At 62.1% G+C, this 26,750-nt stretch overlaps 2 protein-coding genes across 5 annotated transcripts; one reads left to right on the plus strand and one right to left on the minus strand.

Moving 5' to 3' along the window:
- Positions 1 to 192: 192 nt before the first annotated feature.
- ZNF710 (zinc finger protein 710) lies at positions 193 to 21,536 on the plus strand. Of its 4 annotated transcripts, XM_053954296.1 has the most exons (7): positions 193 to 264; positions 2,058 to 2,102; positions 4,273 to 4,461; positions 17,686 to 19,102; positions 19,698 to 19,889; positions 20,329 to 20,503; positions 20,737 to 21,536. In XM_053954296.1, the coding sequence occupies exons 3-7, from the start codon at positions 4,418 to 4,420 to the stop codon at positions 20,907 to 20,909; spliced, it is 2,001 nt and encodes a 666-aa protein (XP_053810271.1). In that variant the 5' UTR covers positions 193 to 264; positions 2,058 to 2,102; positions 4,273 to 4,417; the 3' UTR covers positions 20,910 to 21,536. The 4 variants fall into 4 exon arrangements, with proteins under 4 accessions (XP_053810271.1, XP_053810272.1, XP_053810270.1 ...); XM_053954297.1 differs by lacking the exon at positions 4,273 to 4,461; XM_053954295.1 differs by lacking the exons at positions 2,058 to 2,102; positions 4,273 to 4,461 and having other exon boundaries at positions 220 to 264.
- Positions 21,537 to 22,391: 855 nt separating this feature from the next.
- Positions 22,392 to 26,750, minus strand: IDH2 (isocitrate dehydrogenase (NADP(+)) 2). The gene is made up of 11 exons (XM_053954298.1): positions 26,630 to 26,750; positions 25,599 to 25,690; positions 25,070 to 25,235; positions 24,514 to 24,674; positions 24,288 to 24,431; positions 23,769 to 23,905; positions 23,522 to 23,673; positions 23,335 to 23,447; positions 23,153 to 23,250; positions 22,944 to 23,036; positions 22,392 to 22,589 (listed from the first exon to the last, which is right to left on the minus strand). Exons 1-11 carry the CDS (start codon positions 26,718 to 26,720, stop codon positions 22,502 to 22,504), a joined length of 1,335 nt encoding a protein of 444 aa, XP_053810273.1. The 5' UTR covers positions 26,721 to 26,750; the 3' UTR covers positions 22,392 to 22,501.

A 26,750-nucleotide genomic window follows, 5' to 3' on the forward strand; every position in this document is an offset into this window, starting at 1 on the left:
GGCTCTGTCTGCCCGGAAAGGGCGAGCGCGTGGGCACCGGCGGGGGCAGCGCTCACCGGCCACTGCCCGGTCCCGCTTCCCCGCAGCGCGGGCACACACCGGCCAGGGCCCGCCATAACGCCGTGCGCTGCGGAGTGTGAGAACAGGGCGGGGCAATCCCGCGTGGCACCGGGCGCTAGCCACGGGCCCTTACCCGGAGGGCACGGACACGGCTCCTCGGGAGCGCCGGGCACGGCGGGGGACACGGAGGGCAGGGAGAGCAGGGTCAGTGCGCGCCGCGGGGCCGGGAGGAACGGGAGAGGGAACGGGAGAGCCACGGCGGCCGGCGCAGCACTCCGCGCGCGCTGATTGGCTGAGGCGGCTGCGGCCGCGGGCCTCCGCCTTCTGATTGGCTGAGGCAGCCGCCTCATGAATCCGCGTCCTGATTGGCTGGGGTGGCCGCATCCTCTTGAATCCGCGTTCTGGTTGGCTGAGCTGGCCGCGTCCTTCTGAATCCGCGTCCTGATTGGCTGGAGCGGACGGGCAGCGGCCCGCTGACAGCCGGCGGTGCCGGGGCCGCCCCGCTCCCGCTCCGCTCCCGCTCCGCTCCCGCCCCGCTCCCGCCCCGGCCCACACCGTGCGCCCCGCTCCGCGCCCCGCTGGATCCCCGCTCTGTGCCCTGCTTTGTTCCCCGCCCCGTGTCCCAGCCGAGTCCTGCCCGGTGCCCGTCCCCGTGCCCGCTCCGTGCCCCGCCGGGTGCCAGCTGCAGGCACAGCCGCCGGCGGGGCAGCGCCGGGAGTCCCGAGCAGCGAACGGCCCCGCGCCCCGCCAGTGTCGGCCGGTGCTTGTGCGGCAGGGCCGCTCCCAGGCCGCGCGCGGGGCGAGCCCGGCCGGGCATGTGGCGAGGGAAGCGGCGCTCCGGGGACCGCCGGCTCCGGGCTGGGCAGCGGCAGGACGTGACGGGGGACGTGAGCACCGGCAGTGGCAGCGGGGACACAGCAGGGAGCTCAGTTTTCACCACGAACACAAAAAAACCCAAACCAAAACAAAGAAAAAAACAAAAAAAAAGAAAAGCAGAAGTGAGCCCAGACAAAGGGCTGCGTGTGGAGGCTAACTCTACTGCGATTAGTCTGGCCGGCGCCACCTGCTTCCATGGAGATGAGAATCTCCCGACACTCCAGCCGAGTCACGGCTGCCTCCGCATGCTCCTTCTTCTGTGGGGAGGAGACCCTCCTCTTCCTCTTCCTCCTCCTCACGATGGAAGCCAAAGCCCGCAGCCCGCAGATCCTTGGCTGTCGCCACCCTCTCTCCCTCCCAGGTCGCATCTCACGCCCATCCCTCCCTTTGGGGAGCAGCGGCCTCCTGCCTCCACATCCCCACGCAGCTCAGCCTCTCCCTCTGCCTTCCTGGGGGAGCCAAGAGCACCCCCTTTCCCAAACCCTCCAACTTCTGGGTCACCTGCTCCCTTTCCCATACCACATCCCACCTCACCCTCTCCTCTGGCCACCTCGTCCCGCCCTGCCGTGGCCTTTCCCTCCGCCTCTTTGTGTCGGGTGAACAGCATCCCCGCCAGACGCCTCCAATTCCTGTATCATCCCTAATTCCTCTCATCCCATTTCTGGGCATGTCCTTGCCATCGATCCCTGCTAGCTTTTTGGGGTGCACATGACCTTTCCCACCCCCGTGAGGAGGACAGCGATGCCCAGCTGGACACGGGGCTCTCGGGAAGGTCATCCCCTCCTCGGCATCGCTCCGCGCGGTCACAGCCCCAGAATGAAGGCTGAGGTAGAAAATGACCCCTGTGCTGCTGGAGGGGACGTAACGCAGGGACAGTGCAGGCACAGGGACCACTCCCACCCCCAGTCCCCCCACCTCTGAGCCCCCCAAACTGGCACCGAGGGCGGCCCCGGCTCCGGTGGAAGGTGCTGCTGAAGGGGGGGGGGGGAGGCGGTTCGCGGTGGTCGGGCAAGTTGAGGAGGGGGAGGAAGATGAAGGGCGGGCGAGTTAGGAGGAGCTGCTTTGCATCCCTTCACGTCAGCCCTGCCTCATTCCCTCCTTCTTCCTTCCTGCGCACCCAGCGCCGGGCCCGGAGCCGCCGCCGCCGCCGCCCCGTGGAGCCGCCGGTGAGTCCCCACCGGGCCCCCCCCCGTGCCCCTAAAGCCCACCCACCCCCCCCCGCCGCTTCCCACGGGGGGTACAACAGCGGGGACACCGCGATGTCGCCGCCTCCCTGCCCCGCGAGAGCGAGACGGGAGCGATGGCGGCGGGAGGGACCGGGAGGAGCGGGGCGGACCGGGGGTCCCGGCTCGGTGCCCGGGGCCTCCCCTCCCCACGAACCCCCCGAGAACTTTCCCCCGCGGCCGCGCGCAAACTTTCCCGGCCGGGAGAGTTGCGGGGAGGGCGCGGGGCGGGGGCCGTGACCTGTTGCGGGCGGGGGGCGCAGCGCGGGGAGGGACCCCGCGTGGGAGGGATGCTCGGGGGTCGGGGGTCGGGCCGCGCCGTGGCTCCGCTCCCCGCGCCCGAAGTTTCGGGAGTTTCCTGGTGCTTGCGGGCGGCCAGCGGGAGGGGTCCCGGCTGGGGCCCCCCATGTTCGCGGCGGCAGAGGGCTCCGGGGAGCGAGAGGCAGCGGGGGCGGCTCTGTGGGCCGGTCCCACAGCGGGCGGCTCCCGCTTCACCTTCAGAGCCGGAACGCCCCGGCACGTCCCGGTGTGGGACCTCCCGGGGCTCCGTGGGGGCTCCGTGGGGACTGGGGGGCTTTGAGTTGTGCGCCCAAGCGAGGGACCACGGGGAGCCGTGTGAAAGCCCTCCACAGCTCTGGTCATAACAGGGTGTAATGGATGAAGTAGTTCTAATTAACTAATTAGTCAGGCGCTAGGATTTTTCTTGTGGGCAGCTGTGCAGGAAGAGAAGGGTGACCAGGGGAATAGGGGCAGCCCAGAGCCTGACCCCGCCCCAGGTCCAGATCCTGCAGCTCCATCAGCCCCCCACATCCCACAGCCCGCTCCTGTGCCCCACACCACGGTCCTGTGTCCCGTGCCACACTCTGTTCCCCACACCGTGCTCCCAGGCTTGCCTTGGCCACTTCCGTAGCCCAGGTTTGAACTGGCCCCACCGAGCTGTGGGTCCAGGTGGTTCCCCCACGGCGCAGCTGGGTCCTGTGGCTGTCCAGGCTGGCCACAGGATTAAACAAATTCATCCTGGGTTGGAGGCAGACTGCAGGCTTGGCTCTCAGGGGACCCCGAGAGGTCACTGGGAGGCAGCAGCCTCAGTGTTCTCCCTGGGGGTCCCAGGGTCCCTGGCTGGCCGTGGGGAGCAGCAGCTGGGGCAGCTGGCCGGGCTGTGAGCGTGCCCTGCTGCCAGCCTGGGGGACAATATCCTCCTGCAGAAGCTGCCGTGGAACGAGCACGTCCCCTTCGCCTGGGCCCAGCTCCTCTCCTGCAGGCAGCTCTGCGTCAGTGCCCTCTTTATGGGTCACACTGTGTCCCTCCAGAACGGGAAACAGGAGCTGAGGCTCTGCTGCACCCCAGGACACATTCCCACCAACGCTGGGGGTGACTCGTAGGGTCAGACGTGGGTCCCTGCAGCAGTGGGAGCGGAGCATCTCTGGTGGTGTGGGTCACAGCTCATCACGTTGGCATTTTGGGCTTGGTTTAATCCCCAAGAGAGTGGTTTTATTGGGCCGTTTTAATTTATCAACTAGTTTGGGAATCGCGGTGTGGAGAGGGAGGAGCACAGGCACTGTCGGGCTTTGCTCCCTGGCTGGGAATACTGGGGAATCTACAAAGCAGTGGGTTTGTACTGCCAGGAACGTGCCAGCACCACAACCTGTGAGAGAGAGGCTGCTGGCACTCCTGTATTTTACAGTTATTCCTGGTGGAAAAGTCAGCTCCAGCTCGGCCCAGTCTCTGGGAATGTCCCTGGGGGCTGCCGGGCCAGAGCCAGCGGGGGGATGAGGGGTAGCCTTGTGTCAAGGGGGCTTCCTGCCGGGGTTCTTGCCCTCTGCCACCCGCTCCCAGATTTGGTTTCCCAAGCCCCATCACGTCTCTGGCTCAGGTGGCAGCTCCTGGAATGCCCCAAGTGCCTGTTCAGGGCACATGTGGGGCTGGAAGAATGCTGCAGGAGGGCCGGGATGGGATGTGCCAGCGGTGCCCAGTCCCATCCTGTGTGCTGCCTGTGGCTAGAGTCCTCAGGATGAGTCATGGGGCTTCCCAAAGGGCTTGGCCTTGGGGACAGAGACCATGATCAGTGACAAGTGTTCTCCCTTTGTTCCTCTGTCCCACATTTTCTCCTCAGCCCCGTGCACACCCTCCTCCTCCTCCTCCCGCACCGTGGCAAGTCGCAGTGGGGCTGGTGTGGGAGAAGACCTGGCACAGCCCGTGCCCAGCATGGCTTTCCCTCAGTCCCAGTTTCTGCCCAGAACACAGTGAAATGTCGGGAAATGTCAGTCGGGAAGGAGGTGCTCCTGCCGAGCTGTGGAGGAAGGTCTGTGTTTGTGTATTTGGGGTCTGTGTTTGGACACGGGAGGCTGCTCTGCTCGCCTGGCTGCAGCTTCAGCTGAGGAACAGGGCTCTCCCCCCGGAGGGAACAAGTGATGATAAACTTTCTTCCCCAAACTTTAAATTAAAGGGAGAAACACGTTTTTGACTTTTCCTGGCCTTTCCTTGCAGCTGTTTGAGTGACAGTTGAGTATTTCTAGTGAAAATTAGTAGGAACAGTATGTCAGCACCCGTGGGCAGCTCTGCAGTGTCCCTGTGCTGTCACCTCCTGGTCCTCAGAGTGTTTGGACAAAGTTCAGTGCAAAGTGTCACAGATTTTAGTTAAAGGAAAAGTGACCAGTGTCTGGTGCTCTGCTGTGCAGAGCAAAGACAAACTTGGAGAAAGTTCACATTAATCTTCTCCAGATTGGCTCCAGGGATGACCCAGGGACAATGGGGTGCTGGGGAACACCATGGCTGGAGAGGCAGGGAGGTCTGGTAGGACAGGGTACATCTTGAGGCCCTGGAGATTCGACACCAGGTTGCTCCAAGCCCCATCCAACTGGAGCAGGGATGGGACAGCCACAGCTTTCCTGAGCACCCTGTGACAATTCCCTGCCCTCTGTCAGTCTCATGCCGTTCTTGCTGGCACTCCAGGTCCTTGTCCAAAGTCCCTCTCCAGCTCTCTTGGAGCCCCTTTAGGCACTGGAAGGAGCCCTAAGGTCTTCCTGCAGCCGTCTCCTCTGCAGCACTGGCACAGGCAGGGTTTGGCAGAGAGCAAACCCAGCCGGGCCGTGCCGGGCAGCGCGTCCGCTCGGGAAGAGAGGGCAGGGAGGAGGAAGAGAGGGCAGGGAGGAGGAAGAGAGGGCAGGGAGGAGGAAGCAGCACACAGCCGTGCTCATTGTTTCACTTCCACTTCTCGTCCGTGGGGACCTGCCTTCGTGCCTGGGCAGTGCACACCCCGACGTGCTGAGCTTGGAGCTGCAGAACAGGAATTTCCTGGGGACTGCGGGTGGGAGCCACGGGCGGCGCCGGGATGGGATGGTGAGGGGGTGAGGGGTGCTCATGCTCTGCACGGAGCCCTCGCTGTCCCCTCAGTCCCACAGCAGGGCCAGGGTCCCTCCCTGGGCACAGCTGGGACTGGCCCCCGGCCATCAGAGCCACGCCAGGCTGGAGCCCGAGTCCTGCCCGTGCCGGGGGTGACCTGGACAAGGAGAAGAGAGGGAGGAAGGACAGGCAGAGCTTCCAGAGGAAGAGTGCTCACCACTGCCTCTAAATTTATCTTTCCTGTTTCTCAGCAGCAGCATTGTCTCATGCCCATTCTCTGTGGTGTCAGGCCATTCTCCCCTCTCTGCCTCTCTCCTGGCACCCTGTCCCTCACCATGTTATCCCGGTTTAACCAGCTCTGTCTCTCCCCTTCTTTTGCATTCAAGTTTTAATCCTGGTGTGCTCCTGGCTGATTTTCCCTTCTCTCACCTCTGGTCTGTTCCCACACCCACCATCCCTGGGCCCTCCCCATGTCCCGCAGCACCAGCCCCTGGCTCGGGGGTTAAAGTGGGGACTGGGTGGCTGCCAGTTCCTCTGGGCTCAGGACTGGGATCCAGGAGCAAGCTGGAGAACAGAGGCGGGAGGTTTCCCTTTGTCCAACCCATGATGGGCTGCTCTGAAGGGAGAACTTCTCCTTGGAACCATGGAATCATTTTGGTTTGACAGGACCTTTGAGATCACAGAAGCCTCAGGGCAGCCTGGCCTGCTCATCCCAACCTCCCCAAGAGATGCTGCACATGACCAGGGGGATCAGGGACATCCCGGACTGGCCAGGTGGATCAGGGATGCTGAGGACCAGGCTGGCTGGTGGCTGCTGTTGGGAAGAATTGTTTTTGTGGTTAGGATGGATGTTCCAGGGAGCTTTCTGGAAGCTTCCCAGTCAATCCACAGGGATTGTGAGGGTCTCCTTCCTCACAAAGGACTTTCTACTCTGAATCCTGACCCCTCTGCCATCCAAAATGTAGGCATCTTAAACTCCCAACCCAAACACCTCCCTGCTCCATGGCAGTCAATTCTTTGTTCGTTTATTGAGCTGGCTGAGAGTCACCCTTGCCAGGCACAGACTGACCTGCCCTCCTGGCTCTGCCCTCGGCTTTGCTCCGGAGCCATCCGTTTGTCCTTGCCGTGGCCATTCTGTGCTTGCTGTGCACAAAGTCACCAGCCCTACAAGTGTTCAAATGCTGCGTGGACGTGGCACCTGGGCACACGTTTTAATGGTGGCCTTGGCAGTGCTGGGGAACGGTTGGACTCCGCGATCTCAGGGGGGTTTTCAGCCCTGGTGATTCCATGATTCCGTGATTCCAGCCCCGGCTCACATGTGCCCATGGCTGAGGGGGCACCAGCTCATGGGAGCTCATGCCCCTCAGAGGAGCTCTGACCTCGGGCCAGGAGTGCCCTCTGGAGAAGATGTGCTTTCCCAGAGGCAGAGCCGTAGGTAGAGCTGGAGGAGGCTCCCCCACGCGAGCGCTGAGTCTCTGCTGAGTCCCTTCCCATCCATCCCCACCTGCCCTGGCCACCGTGCATGGCCACCAGCAGGGCCTGGCTGGGCCACCGCCTGCCGAGAGCTAGCCCAGATTTATTGGGGCTCCAGTGGCTTGGTTTGGCTTTGTGATCATCAACAAGGGACACTGAGAAGGAAATTATTTCAACAGCTGAGTATTGTGTGTGTTTATGGGACTTTCTAGCTGTGAGAAGGAAGGGCACGAAGTACAGGGGTTGTGTAGATTGGGATGAGAACAGGGAGGGCAAGTGGTATAGACCCCAGGGCGAGCCAGAGCTGCCAGAACCAAGGCAGAGGCAGCCCAGCCACACTGAGACCTTGGGAAATGTTAATTAGGATGAGCAAATGGTGCAAATATCCCCAGCCTCCCGCTCACGAGCAGGATTTGCCCACTGCATCTCCCTGTCCGAGCACTGCGTGCCAGGCAGGTGACCCATCCCCAGTGCCCCCAGCAGCTCCCAGGCCTGGTTCACCCAGCGTTGGCTCCGTTTTCAGGGACAGCCACGAGCTGCGGGCCCTGGGCGTTGCTCCCAGCGAGCTCCCGGGGTGTGTCCGTGTCACCTGTCCCAGCAGTGACACACTCCGGACAGCACTGCCAGACCCCGTTCTTTCAACTGCTTTTCCAAAGATAAATATGTGTATTTTTGTGTAGCATCCTGGCCTCTGCCCAGAGTCAGGAGCACTGCAGGAGCTTTCACAGCATGATGACACACACAAGCACACGTGCAGTAAGCAGGAATTGCGTTTCACCCTGGCCCTGTGACCTGGCAGCAGCGTGCAGCCAGCGTGGCATCCCCAGACCAGACACCTCTGCCTTCCCCCAGGAGAAGCAGCCGAGTCCTCTGCTGCTGTGGGTCTCAAAGGCATTGGCCATGCAGACAGGCTGCTGCTGTGGGGGCAGCAGGCACAGCTGGCTTTGGGCCATATGGGGACATGTGTCTTCCACACCTGGCTCGGGTCACTCCTGAGCTGGGAATTCGTGAACTGCCACCAGCAGGGACCTTTGTCCGGTGCCTCCTGCTCCATCTGCCCAACCCAGCCCCCCAAACACTCATCCCTGACCTGCTCAGCTGTGCAGAAAAGGATCCAAGATGTTTCCCACCTTGGGGATCTGAAAGTAGAAGTGGTACTGGCAGCTGTGCAGCTGGGTTTGTTCCTGTAGTGGTGTGACACGTCAAAGAGCCTTGTTGTTGGAAAACTGGGAGTGGGACACTCCCAGGTGGCCTGGTCCAGAGCCTGGTGTGGGTGGAAGGGGGCCCAGTGCTCCCAGTTCCTGCCCCTAGCTCTTCCTGCCATGGTGGAAAGCTCTGGTTCCCTCCCCTGCGTTCACCCCGGGTCTGTGGGAATGGCACTCCCCGTGTTTGGGACTGGGCCGTGTGGGCTGAGCTCCGCAGCCACCCCTTGTGCCAGGGGTGATTCCTGAGCCACAGAGCTGCAGGTCGGTGTCCCCCATGCAGGCTCAGCTGTGCCTCACTCACTGGGACCTTCCCCATCGCTGAGGTAGACCGCAGCTGCCGGTGCTGCTCAGGGATGTCCCGGGGGCTGTGGCACACAGGGCCGGTTTCTCCAAGGCAGAGCAGGCTCAGAATCTGGAGCTGACCCAGCACGAAGTGTCCCCTGCCCTGCAGCCCCTCGCCTTCCCCAGCGCAGCCCTCCAGCAGGCACACACGTGGAGGATTACCCGGCTGAGCATTAATTATCACGCTCAAATTGGAACCCCTCAGCGATGATTAACCCATTGCCCAGCCCTGCAGCGGGGACAGCAGACACGGGGACGGTGGCAGAGCTCAGCGATGCCCGGCTCGGGGGGCACAACATCCCCTGGGCAGCGGGCAGCCCCAGCCCCGCGGGAGCCCTCGCCTCCTGCCTGGGATAAGCTTTAGGAGAGCAGTGGGGAGCTGTTTGTGCCTGTGCTGGGCCGTGCTGAGGCTCCCTGTTGGCCTCGGGGCTGGGGGTGGGCAGTGAGGGGTGCAGGGCTCAGGGGGTGCAGGGCTCAGGGGGTGCTGAGCCTGTCAGCACAGTCACGTGTGCTCTGGGCTGCTGGCCCTCCTCGCTGCCCTCAGCTCTGGCTGGACATGGCTGGTGCCATGAGTGGATCTGGGCCAGCCCTTCCACTTCTCTGTCCTCGCAGTGCAGCACAGGACAGAGCCTGGGGACACAGGGACAGCCAGGCCCAGGAGCCACCCTCCTGCAGAATGGATGGGCTCCACACATGGCGGTATCAAAACTGGGCTAAAATTGCTCCAAGCATAAGGGCAGCAGTGCTCTTGAAAGTAACACCCTTAAGTGAGAGCCTTCCCCCTGTGGGGATCTTGCCTTGCACCCGAGCAGCTCTTTCACATCCCACCAGGCAGTCTGTTCCCTTTGGGGTGACAGGCATCTCCCATTTGTACCGTTTTGGGTTGGTTTTCCCCTTTTACAGCCAGCTGGGTCACACCAGGATCCCTGAACTCCTGCCTGTGTGTTGTCTCCTCGGACCTCTGGCCACATTTAAGGCTCTGCCCCGAAGCCGCAGCAGTTCATGATTAACCCCAGGCCTGGGGGTGCTAAGCAGGAGCTGTGTCCAGCAGGAGTGGTGCCACACGGGCTCAGGACATTCCTCTCACCCTCAGCCCCGGGCTGCTTTGGGGTCGGATGGCATCACATGGGTCTCTGTAGGACACCAGGGTGCCTGTTGCCTGTGTCCCAGAGGAGCTGCTGTCCTGGTGGGCTCCACCTCCAGTGTTTTCCTCCCTCTGGGTGTCACCTCCCTTTGTCCCACATCACAGCACTGCTCTCCCCTTGCACCTTGGTTCATTTTGGGCTGTTTGGGCACTTTGGTCCGTCTCCACACACGAGTGCTGGGACTCACAGCTGTGCTGGGACTCACAGCTCCGGGCAGAGCCCTGTTGGGTCATTCCAGGCAAGGCTGGGTGCTGGCAGGTTTGGGACTTGCAGGGTAAAAGGGGCTGCACCCACCCTTTGCCCTCTGCTCCCTGCAGGACCCAGCACAGCACCAGGCCCCTGCGTTTGCCTCTGCCACAGCCATCCCTGATCTTTCCCTGCAGGGCTCTGGGGGTTGGCCTGAATTCACACTTGTTCCTACAGGTTTGTTTGTTTGCTTGGGGTGTTTGCTCCTTCATTTTCCACAGGAGCAGTGAGGTGGTGAGGGTAGTGCCATTGCTGAGTCCCTTTTCCTTTCTGTCCCCATCTGCGGGTGTGAGTGCTGGGAACGGGTTTGTCAGCGCCTCGGCGCCTTTCAGGGTCTTCGCAAAGAGCAGATTTATTTTCTGCTATGCTGAGAATTAGCTCCCCTTTCTTCCTCTTCCCTCTGCCCCCGCTGGAAAGAGAGAGAATGCAGGGAAGAAGAAAGGATTTCCATCGCGGCGGTGATTGGCACAGCCCTGAATGAGAGGTCATTCCAGCCGGCTCTTTCTTTTCAGGGCCCTTTTTTCCTGCTCCCTGTATTCAGGCTGGCAGCATTCTTTCTTTTCAAAGCTCCTCTGTCTGTCTCTCTCTTCCCCCTCCTTTATTTTTCATCCCTTTTCTTTACTTTTGCTGTCTTTTCATTCTGTTTTTCTCCACCCCCTTGGGGCTCCATTTTTTTCTTTCCCTTTTCCTCTATTCAGTTCCTTTTTTTCTTCTCGCATCTCTTTTGAATAGCTCGGCTATTTTCGGAGAGGAAAGGGACTGTGCCGGGGAGAAGCCGTTACAGCAAGGAGGAACTTGAAAGTCTTTTCTTTCCCTGTTTATTTCATTTAAAAGCAAAAATTGTTTTCCAAGGCAGAGCGAGGGTTCTGTGTGGAGCCTTTGAAGCCCGGCTGGGACAGCAGCAGGGCTGGGGGCCCTCCCTGCTCCTGGCAGAACCCATTTACCACCGCTCCCAAACCCCTGGCAAACCCCTGGGGCTCCGGGCTCGGTGCTGCCTTGCTGGGCTCTGCCTGGGGGTGCAGGCAGCAGCAGCCCCTCTCCCTCAGCTCACCCCACGCCAGTTACCTGGTTTAAAGGCTCTTCCTGCCTCTGGGCTCAGGAGCAGCAGCATTTTTAGGGATGACGTGACCGTGGTCTCTAAAGGCAGGACCTCTGTGCTGCAGCCCATCCCTGCATGCACGGGGCTGGCAATGCAGGAGCCGTGTTTGTTCCAAAGGGGAACGGGGGGCTCACGCAGGGAGCCCGTGAGCACAGGTGGGATGTGCCAGGTGTGCAGGTGTGCCTCGGTCGTGCTCAGTCACTGCGCTCAGACCGGAGGGACACAAAGTGCCAGGCTCAGGCCCGTCCCCGGAGGAGTGACGGGAAGGGTCTCACACACCCCCACAAGGCCACTGGTGGCTCTGAGGGAGCCCCTCGCCCAGCAGATGAGGCTGGGCCCATCCCTGCTCCAGGTGCCACGAGAGCTCAGCTCGCTGCCACCGCTCCCCTGCTGCCCCGGTGCCATGCTCCAGAAGGGCTGGAAGATCAGGCCTGCAGCACGATCAGTTTGCTCTGCCAGGGACGAGATGTTGAGCCCTGTGGCACAGCAACAGGAGCTCCTTGGGAAGGCAGGTGGGGCCAAGAAGAATCCCCTTCCAAAATGCTCCCTGCCTGGGCACCACTCTGGGCATGAACCATTGCTGGCTTTGGTGCAGCTTCAGTGGGGCTTTGGTGCACTTTTGATGCAGCTTTGGTGCAGTTTTGGTGTGGTTTTGATGCACCTTTGGCTGCTCACAGACCACCCCCTGGCTAGAGCAGAATGCTGGCTCCAGCCTTTGCTCTGGCTCAGCCCATACAAAGTTCCCTAAAGAGACCTCCCGAGAGCAGGGACAGTGCTGGTGGCCACGGGCCTGCTCCGCTGGGCTCCTGGCTGTGCCACAGCACAGGAGTCCCGTGGAAGCGACCCCGAGTGAGAGCCAGGCTCCCAGAGCCCGGAGCAGCCTGCCTTCCACCCACCTTTCCCTTACCCCATGCCCAAATGGATGCAGTCAGGACTCTGGTTTTCAGGAAGCACCTTTTCCACATGAATTGTAGTCTCCCCTTGCTTTGCTGTAACACAGGATTTGAGGGTGCTGCTGACTTCTCTGCTGGCTGTGTTATGGGATTCCATGGATTTGGAGGGACCTCAGGGATCACCTGCTCCAATCTTCTCTGGGAGAAGTCCAGACGGGACAAGAGGCTGTCAGGTGCTGGAGAAAGGCTGGCAGGGCATTGTCACCCTGCTGTCCTCGGCCCAGAGGCACTTTTGGGTGTGGCAGGGGTCCCGTGTGGGCTGCGGGAGGGCGGGAGCGGGGCCAGGGCCCAGCGGTTAATTAAACAGATAATTTCTTTAAAGTGAGATTCAAATAATTGTAACCCTGAGATAGAGGAGGCATTGGAGGAGATGAAATGGGAGAGAGAGAGAAAGGAAGCAAAGGACAGAGGTTCAGAATGGAGAGGGAGATTAGGAGAGAGATGAAAGAGAGAGGAGAAAGATAAGAGGGAGAGAGGGGACAGATCTCGGCGCGAGATGGGCGTTGCCAGGGAAACGGGAAGAATGAGGGAGCAACTGGAGGGATGGAGGAGCACAGGATACTGGGGGTGGGGAGCGAGGGATGGAGGAGCAGAGGGATGGAGGAGAAGAGAGATGGAGGCTGGAGGGATGGAGGAGCAGAGGGATAAAGCCTCAGTGTCAGGAGGAGGAAAAAGGGGATTTCCAGCAGAAGAGGAAGCAGGAGTGACATGTCAGAGCTCAGCACAGGTGCCTGTGTGCTGGGAAGAGCATTTGGGATGGCAGCTCTATCCCTCTGCAGCGAGCAGCCGCAGCACCTGCTGCTGTCCTTAGCCTGACCCAGGTGCCAGTGCTGGATGCCAGGTCCCTGGGCAGATAATGGAGGAACCAGGCAGCTCTGTGCCCATCACACTTTTGCTCTGCGGCACTGGTAACCTCTGGTTATTCGAAACCATTCCCTTTTCCCTCCCAGTCAGAGTTTGCCAATGACCATACATTTTCAAAGGGGTAAATATTTACCTCTGACTGATGGACACGGTGATCAGAGTGAGAATATCCCAGTTCCGTGGAATGTTTTCAGAGGAAGTACCCCTGAAGAGGCTGGGGAGGGTTTGATGTGCTCTGATAACACCCTCTCCTCCATGAGCCCTTGTCTCTCCCAGGGCCTCACTTTCCCCAACTCGGTTTTCTTTTATTATTTAAATCATTATCAACATCCCTCTGCAAACCCCGGGTTGTGCCCTTTGTTTTGTGAAGCCAAAGCCCCCAAAGACGGCTCTTCCTGCCCCCAGAAGCACTTCAGTGACAGTGGTGTCAGGTCTGTCACTGGCTGGAGATTGTGGCTCTCTGATCCACTGACAGTGGAGGTTTCTTTTTTCTGGAGAACTTTTCCTTAAAACAAAAGTTTACCTTTAAAAGTGTAGTTTGACAGTATCTGGTGTGGAGACACCGACTGAATTTAAACAGGTGTTTGTTTTCTGTGGCTCCTGCCCGTTTCTCAGAGCTCTGGCTCGTTTTTGCAGCAGTTCCTCTGTATCAGGGTCAGTTCTGGGGCAACAAGTGCCAGTTTCGGTTCTGCCACGGTGTGTGGAGCCACTCTGTGGGTCAGCCCCTGGCACACACCACCAGCACAGAGCCAGGGCCAGGCAGTGCAGCCAAAGTGAACCCCAAATCCTTGGGCTGGTGCAGGACAGACATGCTGGGTCAGGTTTAAGAATAATTTTAGTTGTGATTTTGAGGAAAACAACATTTTTCTGTTCGGAATTGTGGGGGGTTGAGCAGCTTTATGTGAAATCTGCAGGCAAGATGAAAGCCCTTTATTAAATTTGAATGAAGGCTGCTTTTGAGAAAGAAAGGAAAATAAAATCAAAGGTTTTCTCACAGATATCAGATCCATTATCAGCCATTTTCTGATAAAAAGTCTTGAACAGTTTTACTACCCCCTTCCCCAGTGAGAACCCCGAATGCCCAGGGTCTCACTTTGTCCTGGGGCTCAATCCTGTGCCTTGGGAGCTTTTCCCCAAGGTCTGCACCACCACATCTGTCCCCAGGGAACCTCCCAGGACCCCCAGGCACGGGGAGCAGAAGGGTCCCACAGAGAGCCCTGTAATGAGGTCCTGCAAAGGGGATAGCCAGAGCAAGTCCTAAATGTCCTCTTTCCCCTGGCACCAGGCTTGTCAGGCAGCCTGGGAACCTGTGCAGGGGGTCAGGTGACTTCAACTGCTGCTGGTGCCAGCTGGGCTCTGGCACCTGCTCAGGTGCTGAGGTGAGCCAGAGCAGTGGCAGCAGGTGGGCTCCTGACAGCTGAGAAGTCAGTCAATCCCCCCAACCCTCTGGATTTTGGGTACCTGGGCCTCCCTTCCCTGCAGGAATGGTTGGGTGAGAGTTGGTGAATGCTGCTGCCCCTGGGCTGCTGAGGGGAGCTGGGAGTGGAGCCCGGTGGCAAACAAGGGTCGTTGGTCACTAATGGGGCAGCAGAGGCTGTGCCCCCCCCCCCCCAGAGCTGCTCCTGGGGGCTTGGATGGCTCTGAGGGTGTGGGCACTCCTTTAGCTCAGACCCTTTTGGGTCTCAGGTGGTACAGGCACACCTGCGGGTGCACTGTGGACCAGATGTAATGTTTCCCTGCTGCTCAACTGAGGATTTACCAGGCTCTTATCTCCTGAGTGCTGGTGCTGGCCGAGGGGCCGGGTGGGGTGGCACAAGGATTGGGCAGGTGGGTGAAACCCCGGGAGGTAAAACAGCAAAGGGAAGGGAAACGTGTCCATAGACATGGTGCTTAGCCTGGCTGGAAAATCGGGAATCCAGCAAGGAATGTGCTGGGAGTGGAGAACCTGCTGTGCAGATGCTGCTGCCAGAGGGGCCCAGAGAAAAGTGAGTATTTGGGGAGCTAATCATGGAGCAAGAGAGGAAAATAGAAGTAAAATAGCACAAAGAAGTGAAAGCCATGAAAAAAGCCTACTGTAAGTGACCAGGTGGTGAGTGAGGAGCTGGTGGAGGCTCTGAGGGGGGCAGCCAGGGCAAGGGAGGGCAGAGTCTGCAGGATGTGCCAGGGCAGAGCCTGGATCTTCCCAGATGTGTTGGGAAAGACGGGAGGAGAGATTGCACCAAAACTAAACCTTGGAGTGGGAGGAGAAATGAAGAAAGAAGCCCAAATTTCACAACTCCGAAGGATCAGGGACAGCAGCCCTGATGTGCCGGCCCCGGGTGCGTCCGCCCTGCGGTGCGGTGCGGGGCGGGAGGTGGGGCAGAGGACCGGGCGCTCGGCACGCGGCACTGGCACAGGGGACACTGCCAGCGTGTCTGTGTGACCCCCCCAGCTGGGACCGGGGTGGGCAGGCGAGGGTCTGCATCGGGAAATGAGCCCCAGGGACCCGAGCCCAAAGGGCTGGCCTTGAAAACGACAGGTTATTCAGGCTGCGAGAGGCTTTGGTTCCCAGCAGCAGCAGCACTGGAGGGGGCCCTGGGCGTGGTGGGGTGAAAGCCTGCGGGGGCAGCCACAGGTCCGGAGGTCCGGGCTGGGCAGGAGGAGGAGGAGCCGGACGTGCTCGTGTCCCTGCTGGGGACAGGGGTGTGTGCAGCGCCCGGGGCTCCGTGTGCCCCAGCCCCGGGCACCGTCCTGCGGGCAGGGCCGGGGCTGGCAGCGGCTCCCGCGGAGCACAGACGGGCTGGCAGCTTCCTGGGGGAGCTGAAATGCGTGACCCCACCTCACTTGCCAGTGTGTTGGGAAACGGTGTTTCCAGCTGCCTTGGCAAGTCCCGGGGCGCGAACAGGGAAGTGAGAGCGGGAAGTGAAACAGCTGCCTGTGCCCTGCTCCTGCTTCCCCGTGTGCTGTTTGTGCAGCTGCGGCTCCCGGGCCTCGGACGGCAAACCTCCGACAGCGTGTGCCGGGGCTCGTGTGCGCGATGGAGACAAGTGCAGAGAGGTTTGTGCAGCACAGGGATTCGGCTTTCCTGCTGAGGGGGGGAGCCCGTCCCCTTTCCCAGCGCCCAGAGCAGGAATCCACATTTACTTTCCCCTAAAAGCCTCTGGTTTGGGGTGGTTGTAAGATTCTCTGGTACTGGTCTGGGGAACGTGTGGGTGCGTTGTTCTTGTCTCGTGGGGCTTGTTTTGGGGGGCAGAGACCCAGCACCGTGCTGGGGGGCGCTGACCTTTCTGCCATGCTGGGCTCGTGGGGAGAGCAGCTGGGCCCCCTCTCCCGTGTCCTTCTCCTGTGCCTGCAAGGGGCAGCTCAGGGGCCCCACGGGGAGGGGGTCCCAGCTGGCGGGGTACGGCCCCGGGGCTGTTCGTGCACGCCAGCTGCCGCCTCCCTGACTGATCCCTCTTCTTCCTCCAGCCCTCCTCCTCTTCCCGCCACCGCCCTCCCCCACTCCTTGCTTTGTTTCGCTGCCTCCGCACTAGTCCTCCCCTCATCCCCTTCCTTCTCCTCCTTCTCCCACCCCCATCCTCTTCCTCTCCATCTCCTCCCTGCCGCCGCCCCTCCCCTCCGCTCTGTCCCCCCCGGCCCTGCTCCCTGCCCGCTGGCTCTGCGGGGTGCTCGGGCAGGGCAAGGGCTGCCCGGGCAGACGGGGTGCTTGGCTGAGACCTTTCCCCTGGCAGCTCCAGCCTGGGCAGGGTCCCCTCACCGGCTCTATCTGACCCTGGCCCAAGAGCCACCAGTGATGTGGCCAGTGCCAGCCCCGTGGTGGCCCAGCAGATGGGAGGGAACTGAGGAGGGACCCGGTGCCCCAGATGTCTGCGGGCAGCTAAGCCCCTGTGGTTGGAGTTGCTCCCCTTCTCTGTCTTTTCTCACACTGGTTTTGACTTTCCCCTTCATCCCATGCCCTTCCCCATCCCGTGCCGTGTGCTGTGGCCGGTGCTCGGGTGCGCAGGGCAGTGGCATGAGGGGACACTCCTGGGGCCGGCAGGAGCAGGCAGCCGCCTGCAGCACGGAGAGGCCGATGTCCCCGGCCATGCTCAGTGTCCCTGCAGCCGACCTGGCCGCAGGGATGATGCCCAGGCATTGTGGGGTTTCCCTTCTCCAAAGCGGAGGTTCATCCCACGATCTCCTCATGCTCTGGGGTTCTCCTGGGACTGTGACAGAATCTGGCTCAGAATTTATCCCTGTTTTACCTCCCCCGCAAGATTTCTTTGTTGTAGCTGCAGGAATAATTGTATTTAGGAGAGCACTCCTTCAGGAGGAGGAAGCAGCAGCTCCAGGCGCATCCTGGCTGTCCCGGCTGGGGGAGGGTGCCGTGGCGGTGCTGGGAGCCCCGGGGTGAGTGTGCCAGCCACCAGGGCTGAGCAGCCCAGCTCTACCCGTGCCCAGGGCCACTGCCAGGCAGGCTGTGTCCCGGTGGGTCTGGGCCCGTCCCTGCTCCCTGTGCGGCTGCTGCTCCTGCCCGAGCTCAGAGCCACACTCAGCTGGGACCAGTTCCCAAACTGTGCGGGCACTTGTGATTCCAACTGTCGGAGCCCGAGGGCATGCAAGCAGCCAAACCCCAGCCAGGTGCTAATAGCCCATCCAGAGAGGCTGACCGTGGGCACGGATCCCAGCCTCCCTCCTGGCCCAGCCCTACAGTGGGAACCCCTGGGGGCACTGTGTCCCCACATCCTGGGCTCTGTGGTGCTGGGGAGCCACGCTGGCATCACCCGTCTCAGTCTGGGGTTGGCTGAGGAAGGAGGTGACGGCCGGGCTGAGCCCCTGCGGTGTCTGTGCCTGTGGTGGGGGTGCCAGGGGCTCAGGGCCGTGTCTCTCCCCCCTCAGCCATGACAGCGTAGGCCGGCGGCCAGAGATGGATCGGTTCAGCGAGTGCGGGACGCAGACGGACGCCGTGGTGGTGCTGTCCCTGGCACAGGCTGCCGTCCTGGGCCTGGTGTCCGATAATGAGCTGCTCGGGGCCACCGTCACCCCGACTGGCTTCTTCCCGGGGCTGGCTGGGGAGCCGCTGGACAATGCCCCCGTGGAGCCCGGGGAGCCCGAGGGCGAGGAGCAGGCGCCTGGGGATGGGCAGGACGAGGACGCCCTGGAAGCAGACTCCTCCCTGGAGAAGCATGCCCGGAGGAGGAAGAGGCCGCCTGTGAGGCTGATGCCCAAGGTCAAGAGTGAGAATGCAGAGGTGGAGGCTGAGCCACCATACGAGTCGGTCCCTGGGGACGAGGAGGGCGAGGGGCAGCACGGCCACGCGCCCCAGCCCCCAGAGCCCAGCCAGGAGCCGGCGGGGCAGAGCGGTGCCGTGAAGATGATCGACCTGGGCACCTTCAGCAGGAAGCCCCGACGCCTGCGGCACCTGCGCCGGCATCGGGAGCTGGAGGGCACCGAGCGCCGGCGCAGGGGCGGCGACCTGGCCGGCGGCGCTTTGGGGGCCCCACAAACCGCGGGCACCTTCGAGGCGGGCGCCCCATCCCCTGGTGAGGCGGAGGCCCCTGCGCCGGCATCCCCCGAGCAGGTGAAGAGCGAGCAGGGCTGCGGCTGGCAGGAGCCGGGGGAGCTGGAGGCGGCCGGCGGCACCAGCGAGCACAGCAGGAAGGCGCAGCTGGACCGGCTGGACATCAACGTGCAGATCGATGACTCCTACCTGGTGGAGGCAGGGGACCGCCAGAAGCGCTGGCAGTGCCGCATGTGCGAGAAGTCCTACACCTCCAAGTACAACCTGGTGACCCACATCCTGGGCCACAACGGCATCAAGCCCCACTCCTGCCCGCACTGCAACAAGCTGTTCAAGCAGCCCAGCCACCTGCAGACCCACCTGCTGACCCACCAGGGCACGCGGCCCCACAAGTGCGGGGTGTGCAGCAAGGCCTTCACCCAGACCAGCCACCTGAAGCGGCACATGCTGCTGCACACCGACATCAAGCCCTACAGCTGCCGCTTCTGCGGCCGCGGCTTCGCCTACCCCAGCGAGCTGAAGGCGCACGAGGTGAAGCACGAGAGCGGGCGCTGCCACGTGTGCGTGGAGTGCGGGCTGGACTTCTCCACGCTCACCCAGCTGAAGCGGCACCTGGCCACGCACCAGGGCCCCACGCTCTACCAGTGCCTGGAGTGCAGCAAGTCCTTCCACTACCGCAGCCAGCTGCAGAACCACATGCTGAAGCACCAGAACGTCCGGCCCTTTGTCTGCACCGAGTGTGGGATGGAGTTCAGCCAGATCCACCACCTCAAGCAGCACTCGCTCACGCACAAGGTAGGGGCTCAGGGTCCTCTGGGGTGCTGCCCTCGTCGTGCCCAGAGGAGATGTGCCAGCTCTGGATGTGGGTGCTGGCGGAGAGGAGTGTCCCAGTGCCCCTGGTCTTGGGAGGAGGTGGGTGGTGCAGGTGGGCAGTAGCACCCGTGTCTGGCATTAGCTGGGGTCACTGACATGCAGTGAGGGGGTCCCTGGGACCCAGCCCCTGCCCTTCTGGGGGTTCCCTTCCTCAGGGAGGGAGTTTCAGACCTGCTGCAGGGTAACCTGGGGGAGGTTGTCACAGCCCCTCTGGGCAGGCTGTGTGTGGGTGTTTGCCCTTTTCCTTGGGCTCGTTAATGGGGAGCAATTGGGCTGAGCCCCAGGGCAGAGCTGGCACTCAGCTGCACTCACAGAGCCTGTCCAGCCCCCAGCCACAGCCCCTGCATGTTGCTGGGCTCAGGCCAGGCTGGGCTCTCAGACACATCCCGTGCTGTGCTCAGCACAAGGAGCCCATCCCTTGGGGTGGGGTCCCTTCCCCACTCTTGGCACCCCCCGTGTGTCCCCGGTGCCTGGGGGTCTGCCCAAGCTCCCCCGGCCCACACCTCCCCCCCGGCAGGGCGTGAAGGAGTTCAAGTGCGAGGTGTGCGGGCGGGAGTTCACCCTGCAGGCCAACATGAAGCGGCACATGCTGATCCACACCAGCGTCCGGCCCTACCAGTGCCACATTTGCTTCAAGACCTTCGTGCAGAAGCAGACGCTCAAGACCCACATGATCGTGCACTCTCCGGTGAAGCCGTTCAAGTGCAAGGTACCGGTGGGGCCGGGGGCTGGTGGGGCTGGGGATGTGAGAGCACGGGTCCTGCTTTCTGTGCCCCCAGGAATCTGGCCAGGCTGAGCCCTTGGGCATGGAAGCGGCTTTGTGATGCCTTCCCTGCTCGCTTGGGCATGGAATATCTGCTCCTAGCTGTGATGGGAGCATTGCTGCTGCTGAATGGCAGCCAGTGCCTCTCTCTGACCAGTGTTGGATGCTCTGGAGCTCCCAGCAGCACCAACACTGCATCCCCAAGCCCCCCACACAGCGCGGGAGGAGGGAGGGAGCCCCATTGTTCTTGGCAGGAGCCAGGAGGGACTCCAGCAGGGCAGCAGCCCCGTTACTCTTGGTGGGAGCCCCAGGGCACCCTGGGGGCCAGGTCTGCGCCGCAGAGCCTTGGCCAGCCCTGGGCTGAACGTGGCCTTGCTGCCGGCAGGTCTGCGGGAAGTCCTTCAACCGCATGTACAACCTGCTGGGGCACATGCACCTGCACGCCGGCAGCAAGCCCTTCAAGTGCCCCTACTGCTCCAGCAAGTTCAACCTGAAGGGCAACCTCAGCCGGCACATGAAGGTCAAGCACGGGGTGATGGACATCAGCCTGGACAGCCAAGGTGGGTCCCCGGCGCGGCAGCGTGGCTGCCCCGTAGCCCTGGGAGCTGGGCTGGCCGTGCTGGCTGCGGCAGGTTCACGTCTTCTCGCCCAAGGGGTACCCTCACGAGCAGCCCAGATCGAGCAGGGCTGTGGCTCCCGGGGAGTTTTGGGCTCCAAACCCGGGGAGGGGGGAGCTGCTGGCCCCAGCCCTCCCTGCAGGTCCTTCACTGCGTGTCCCTGTGCTGACTCCTAGATGCCATGATGGAGCTGGCTGGGGCTGATCACACCGAGCTGGATGGCCAGCAGGAGATGGATGACTTCGAGGAGGAGAACTCTTATGGCTACGGGGCTGTGGGCAACCCCCCAGACGACCACACGCTGGCTGAGCAGGCCATGAAGGAGATGGCCTACTACAACATGTTGTAGCCCAGGCTGGTGGGTCTGTGGGGGCTTGGTGGGGTTAAGAGGGGCTGCAGCACACAGCCAGGCCCCCCAGAGCTGGAGAGATGGCTTCCACTGGGCTTGGGGAACACAGGGATGTCCAGAAGACTTTGCTGGACCTGCCTTGGCTCTGTTGCTGCCCCCCTGCCCCTGCCTGCACCCTGCACCCAGTGACTTGAAGCTGCAGGCAGGGGAGGCATGACCCAGCAGATCACTGAATAAGGATGGAAGGGGCTGCTGTGGAGCAAGATGATGAGCATCACTAATTATTCTACCTCCTGGGTCCCCCCCTCTCTGCACAGGGCTCCCCTGACGGGCAGAAGGCCCTGCCCGCATGAGGAGGTGGGTTTGCATTTCCCACTCACCCCAGGGCTCCCCGTGTCACGCCCTGGGATGCAGAACAGAGTATTTTCATAGAAGCTCAGGGTGCAGTCAGCGCCCACAGCTCCGGGTCTGGAGCTGCAGCCAGCAGTGGATCCGGGGGAGGCAAACCCAGCCCAGCCCCAGCAAATGATGGTATTTTGAAAGTAATTTATTTTTTTCAGATGTGCCGCGTGGTTGGTTTTATCTTTTCACTGAGTTCAGTTCCCTTCAACCAATGTGCTTTGTAAACCCGTGTAAGCTGTGTGGTCTGTGTGGGGAGAGGGGGTTCTGAGGGGCAGAGGGCCAGAGCGGGGTCCTGGGCAGAGCCCCCCACTAAGGAACTGGGAACTGGCACCCCCTCCTTGCCCCCCAGCTGCTCTGGGGCTGGAGGAAAAGGCTCTCGCTGGGGCAGCCTGTGAGGTGGGGGTTTGGCTCCTCCATGCCCAGGGATGTGGCAGGGAAGCAGCCGGGGCTGTGCTGAGTCTGGGACCACTCTTTGGGCTCTTCACTCTCTGCTGCGGGGCAAAGGACTCACAGCACCCACAGCATTGCCCCCCAGGAGCACCCAGAGCTGGCTCGGGTCCTGGCAGGCATCAGGACCTGGGGAGCAGCCAGGGCACAGGGTCTGGGACACCTGTGCTGACCCCACACACACCCTGCACTTTCTCTCAGTGGCTGAGCACCATCTGCCCCATCCCCAAAGGCCCTGGGCTGGTTCTGGGCATGGCTCCACTCAGTCCCCCGCAAGGCAGTGTGCCTACTACCCCTGCTAGCCTTGGGGCAGGATGGAGATGGCCACAGCCTTGGCCTGCCCCGACCCTTCCTCAGCACGGCAGGGCTGGGGACCCCCATGTGCTACCCTCAGGCCAATGCCAAAATGCTGGAGTGCACGGCCCCCCCAGGCTGGCAAGGCTGAGCTGAGGGCTCTAGCTGGCCCCGTGCCCGCAGTGTAAAGCTGTGCCAGGTGCTGTGCCATGGCTGGGGAGGTATTTAATGGCACCACACGGTTCTGGGGTACAGGAATCAGGGAAGGACAGACACACCCCCACACGCCCCCCACCCCTACACTCCCCTGCTACAAAGGCTTTAAAAACACTCCTAAGAAAAACTTTAGAAAAATTATTCAACTGTTCCTGAGCTGTGCTGGGGAGCTGGGGGAGGGGGCACTGGGCCCCTCCCAGCCCCATCCATCCCAGAGATGGGGAGGCTGTCTCCTATTTCTTGCCCAGAGCCTTGTCCAGGTTGTTCTTGATGGCATCGAGGAAGTCGGTAGTGTTCACAAAGTGCTCATTCAGCTTCACACTGCAGAGACAGACAGGGATTGCTGGGGGTCCCTGCCTGCCTCCTCCCACAGGCACCGCAGCCCTGGGTCCAGGCTGTGGCCCCTGCCCAACCCAATCAGTTGTGAATAGCCATCCCGACTCCCTGGGGACTGTCCAGAGAGGCCAGCAGCTACCCGTGGCCACTGTGCACAGCCAGCTCCTGGTCACTTTCCTACCCTTGAGGCTGCCCTGCAGGGCCAGCCCGTCCTTGTGGTCACTATGCCGTTCTTGTGGCCACCACACAGGGTCACTCCACCCGCGCGGTCACCCGTGCAGCCACGCTGCCCTAGTGCCGGTGGCTGCCCCCCTGCTCTGCCCTGAGAGCCACCCGTACTTGGCGAGGCCGTGGATGCAGCCAGCAAGGTCCTTCGTCATGGTCCCGCTCTCCACTGTGTCCACACAAACCTTCTCCAGCGTCTGCGCAAACCTGGGGACAGGTTTGGGGAAAGTTTGCACAGCTGGTGCCACGGGCCCTGCCACGACTGCGACCAGAGCAGCTGCTGGCAGGCACCTTCAGCCGGGGATCCCCACCCTCATCCTCACCTGATGAGGTCGGGGTTGCTGTCCAGCTTGCCGCGGTGCTCCAGGCCGCGTGTCCAGGCGAAGATGCTGGCAATGGGGTTGGTGCTGGTGGGTCGTCCCTGCGCAGAGAGAGCGGTCAGCTGCCTGGTGTGGACGCCACGCCGTGGGCAGCCTGGCACAGGCAGCTCACGGGCTCTGCCCACCTTCTGGTGCTCCCGGTAGTGGCGGGTGACGGTGCCGTGGGCGGCCTCGGCCTCAATGGTTTTCCCATCCGGACACACCAGGACAGAGGTCATCAAGCCCAGGGAGCCGAACCCTGCGGTGGGACAGGGGTCAGGGCAGCTCCCCGGGGTGATGATGCAGAGTCCACCACACCCTACCCTGCTCCACCTTGGGCCAGGATGTCTGACTGGACATCCCCGTCATAGTTCTTGCAGGCCCAGACAAAGCCGCCGGAGGATTTCAGCATCTGGGCAACCATGTCGTCGATGAGCCGGTGCTCGTACCAGATCTTCAGCTTGTCAAACTCCGTCTTGTAGTGCCTGGGAGCCCAGGCCAGGGGTCAGCCGTGCTCACCCCACGTGGGTCTCACTGCCAGCACCCCCAGGACAGCTCAGACCCCAACCCAGGTCCATACTTATCAAAGATCTCCTGGAAGATGTCCTTGAAGCGCCCGTCATAGGCCTTGAGGATGGTGTTCTTAGTGCTCAGGTAGAGCGGCCACTTCTTCTGGATGGCGTACTGGAAGCAGCTGTGCGCAAAGCCAGAGATGGACTGCAAGGGAAGCACGTGGACCTCGTGGGACCCTGTCCCTCAGCCTGGCACCTCCCCTGGGCGGCAAGGCACACTGCCCTGCAGGGGCTCCCCGAGCCCCACCTCGTCTGAGCTGTACATGCCCTCGCCCACACTGTGTCCGTGCTGTACATGCCCATGCCCACACCGTGTACCTCATCCCTGTTGGACATGCCCATGCCCACACCATGTACCTTGTACCATGTTGTACATGCCCATGCCCATGCCATGTACCTCATCTGTGTTGTACATGCCATGGCCATGCCCACACCATGTACCTCATACCATGTTGTACATGCCCATGCCCACAGCATGTACCTTGTACCATGTTGTATGTGCCCATGGCCATGCCCATGCCATGTACCTCATCTGTGTTGTACATGCCCATGCCCACGCCGCCGCCGGGGAAGTTGAACACCTCCCACTCCTTGGGCCCGCTGCCGTCCTTTGGCGTGAAGACCAGCTTGAATGTCCCGGACTTGTTCACCACGAAGTCGGTGGCTTTGTACTGCGGGGGCCAGGCAGAGCGTCAGGCGGGGCTGGGGCAGGGGCTGGGGCAGCTGCTGGCCAGCCGCGCTGTGCTGGCTCACCTGGTCACCGTGGGCGTGGCGGCCAATGGTGATGGGCTTGGTCCAGCCGGGCACCAGACGAGGAATGTTCTTGCAGATGATGGGCTCCCGGAACACCGTCCCCCCCAGGATGTTTCGGATGGTGCCATTGGGGCTCTTCCACATCTTCTTCAGCTTGAACTCTGTGGGGCATGCAGATGGGACCCCTGAACGACCCCCCCAGCCCCTCTGAAGCATGTGGCTCCTGCCCAGCACCCAGCTCCACTGTGCCACGGGCTGCTGCCAGACCCTGCTGCAAGGGGAGGGACAGCCAGCATGAGATCATGGCTGGCACAGGGCAGAGGTCACTGTGTCCCCAGTCCCAGGTCCGTGGGGTCCCCACAGCAGCCCTGAGCCCCCAGGGTGGGGATGGGGGCACAGCACTGAGTACGGTGCAGCTCCCAGCCCACCAGAAACCTGAGCTGGCAGTGGGAAGGCACTGCTGACCCCAAGGGGCACAGACAGGAGACTCAGCACCCCACAGAGCTGCCAGCACCCCCCCACAGTGACGGCAGCTCGGCCCCTTGCCCCTGCCCACCTTCCACCCTGGCTTCATCAGGCGTGATGGTGGCACACTTGACAGCCACGCTGTACTTCTGCGTGGCCAGCGCTGAGTCAATGGTGACCTGGTCATCCGTCTTGTCCCGATGTGGCAGCCCCAGGTCGAAGTATTTTAGCTGGACATCCACGTTGGGCAGGATGAGCTGAGGGGCCAGGAGAGTGTCAGAATTGGGGGGGACAGTGCGAGGTGCCTGGGGAGCAGCACCACGGCATGGCCAGCCCTGGCACCCATCCCGGCCCAGCCTGGCTGCCTGCCCAAGATGGTTCTGCTGACCAGAACGATCCCCCCTGCCTTGGACAGGCCTCCCTGCGTGAGACAGCTCCTGCTGCCCAGAACCGCCTCACTTAAAAGCCCTTCTGGTAGTTGTGCCGATTTTACGACCTGCTTCCTGCAGACAGAGGGACAGAGGCGGGAGGGACAGACAGAGGGCAGCACAGGGATCACCGGTTCCCCGTACAAGGTCCCAGCTCCACACCCGCCCGTTCCTGGGGCGGGACCCCATCACCTTCTCCTTAATGAAGGCCCAGATGATCCGCGTCATCTCGTCCCCGTCCATCTCCACCACCGGGTTTGCCACCTTGATCCGCTTGTCGGCATCTGGAGAGCGGGGGGGGTGTTAGGGGTGCACCCCTGGTCCCACAGCTCCACACCCCTGTGTGGGGCCAGGGCATCCTGTCGGGACCACACAGCTCTGCCCAGTCAGGTGTGGGTGCCACCCTGGCTCAGGCACAGGTACAGGTCAGGGGCAAGCCCCGCTGGAGTCTGGGCCAGTTATTGGGGCCACCACTGCTGGAGCAGGGGTCAGAGTGCAAAACCAGCACGTGAGGGGCACGGGGATGGGGACACATTCCTCCCAGAGTGGGATCCACGCGTAAGCCGGGCTCCAACGCCTCAGTGAGATCAAGGATGGGACCAGAACCAGGAGCAGGTGCAGTCCCCTGGGGCCAGACTCAGGCACAACCCGAGGTGCAAATCTCTGTGTGGTTCCTGGACCAGGACTAAACCCCCCTGGGTGCCAAACCTGTCTGTGGGTCAGGCTGTAAAACCACACGTGGTACCCACAGCAGAGGTGACCCTCCCTGAGTGGGACCTGAGCATTGATAAGCAACAAAACTCTGCGTGGTACCAGGACCAAGAGTGAACCCTCCTGGGGGGGCAAAATCCCGCGTTGGTCGCAGACCTTGAGCGACCCCCCCCCGCACACCAGGCTCAGACCAGGTACGAGCTGGAGCGCAAAACGCCACGTGGAACAGGGACCAAATTCCCCAGGGACCAAAGTCATCTGTGAAACCCCGCGTAGAACCGGGACCAAACCCCCCAGGACCAGACCTAGCTACAAAACCCGGCGTGGGTCGGCAAAAGGCCCGCGGACCGGACCGTCAGTACGCGTGAGTCCGGATCCGATTTCAGACACCGCCCCCCAAAAGAATCCGAGCCGCCGCCCCCCCGTGGGTCCGGAGCACTCCCGGCTCGCGGCGGGCGCAGCCCCGGAACGCCGAGGTCTCCCCCACATCCCCCCAAGGTGTCCCCACTCACAGTGCCGGCGCTGCCCCGCGCCGGCGGCGGGCGGCGGGCAGCGGGGCAGGCGGCTGAGCGCCGGGGCAGCGCGGAGGTAACGGGCGGCCATGGCGTGGGCGGACACGACGGGGCGGACACC

The sequence above is a fragment of the Vidua chalybeata genome, chromosome 13 (assembly GCF_026979565.1).
Source record: "Vidua chalybeata isolate OUT-0048 chromosome 13, bVidCha1 merged haplotype, whole genome shotgun sequence".
NCBI classification, from domain to species: domain Eukaryota; kingdom Metazoa; phylum Chordata; class Aves; order Passeriformes; family Viduidae; genus Vidua; species Vidua chalybeata.

What these genes read in the sequence shown, in the direction of transcription:
- ZNF710 (XM_053954296.1), top strand. Translation starts at nt 4,418, where the DNA reads ATGTCAGTCGGGAAGGAGGTGCTCCTGCCGAGCTGTGGAGGAAG. An exon ending in CTGCCGAGCTGTGGAGGAAG is followed by an intron (nt 4,462 to 17,685) that starts GTCTGTGTTTGT and finishes CTCCCCCCTCAG; the next exon opens with CCATGACAGCGTAGGCCGGC. An exon ending in AGCACTCGCTCACGCACAAG is followed by an intron (nt 19,103 to 19,697) that starts GTAGGGGCTCAG and finishes CCCCCCCGGCAG; the next exon opens with GGCGTGAAGGAGTTCAAGTG.
- IDH2 (XM_053954298.1), bottom strand. Translation starts at nt 26,720, where the DNA reads ATGGCCGCCCGTTACCTCCGCGCTGCCCCGGCGCTCAGCCGCCTGCCC. An exon ending in TGATGAAGCCAGGGTGGAAG is followed by an intron (nt 24,675 to 25,069) that starts GTGGGCAGGGGC and finishes CATGCCCCACAG; the next exon opens with AGTTCAAGCTGAAGAAGATG. An exon ending in AGCAACCCCGACCTCATCAG is followed by an intron (nt 23,037 to 23,152) that starts GTGAGGATGAGG and finishes ACCTGTCCCCAG; the next exon opens with GTTTGCGCAGACGCTGGAGA.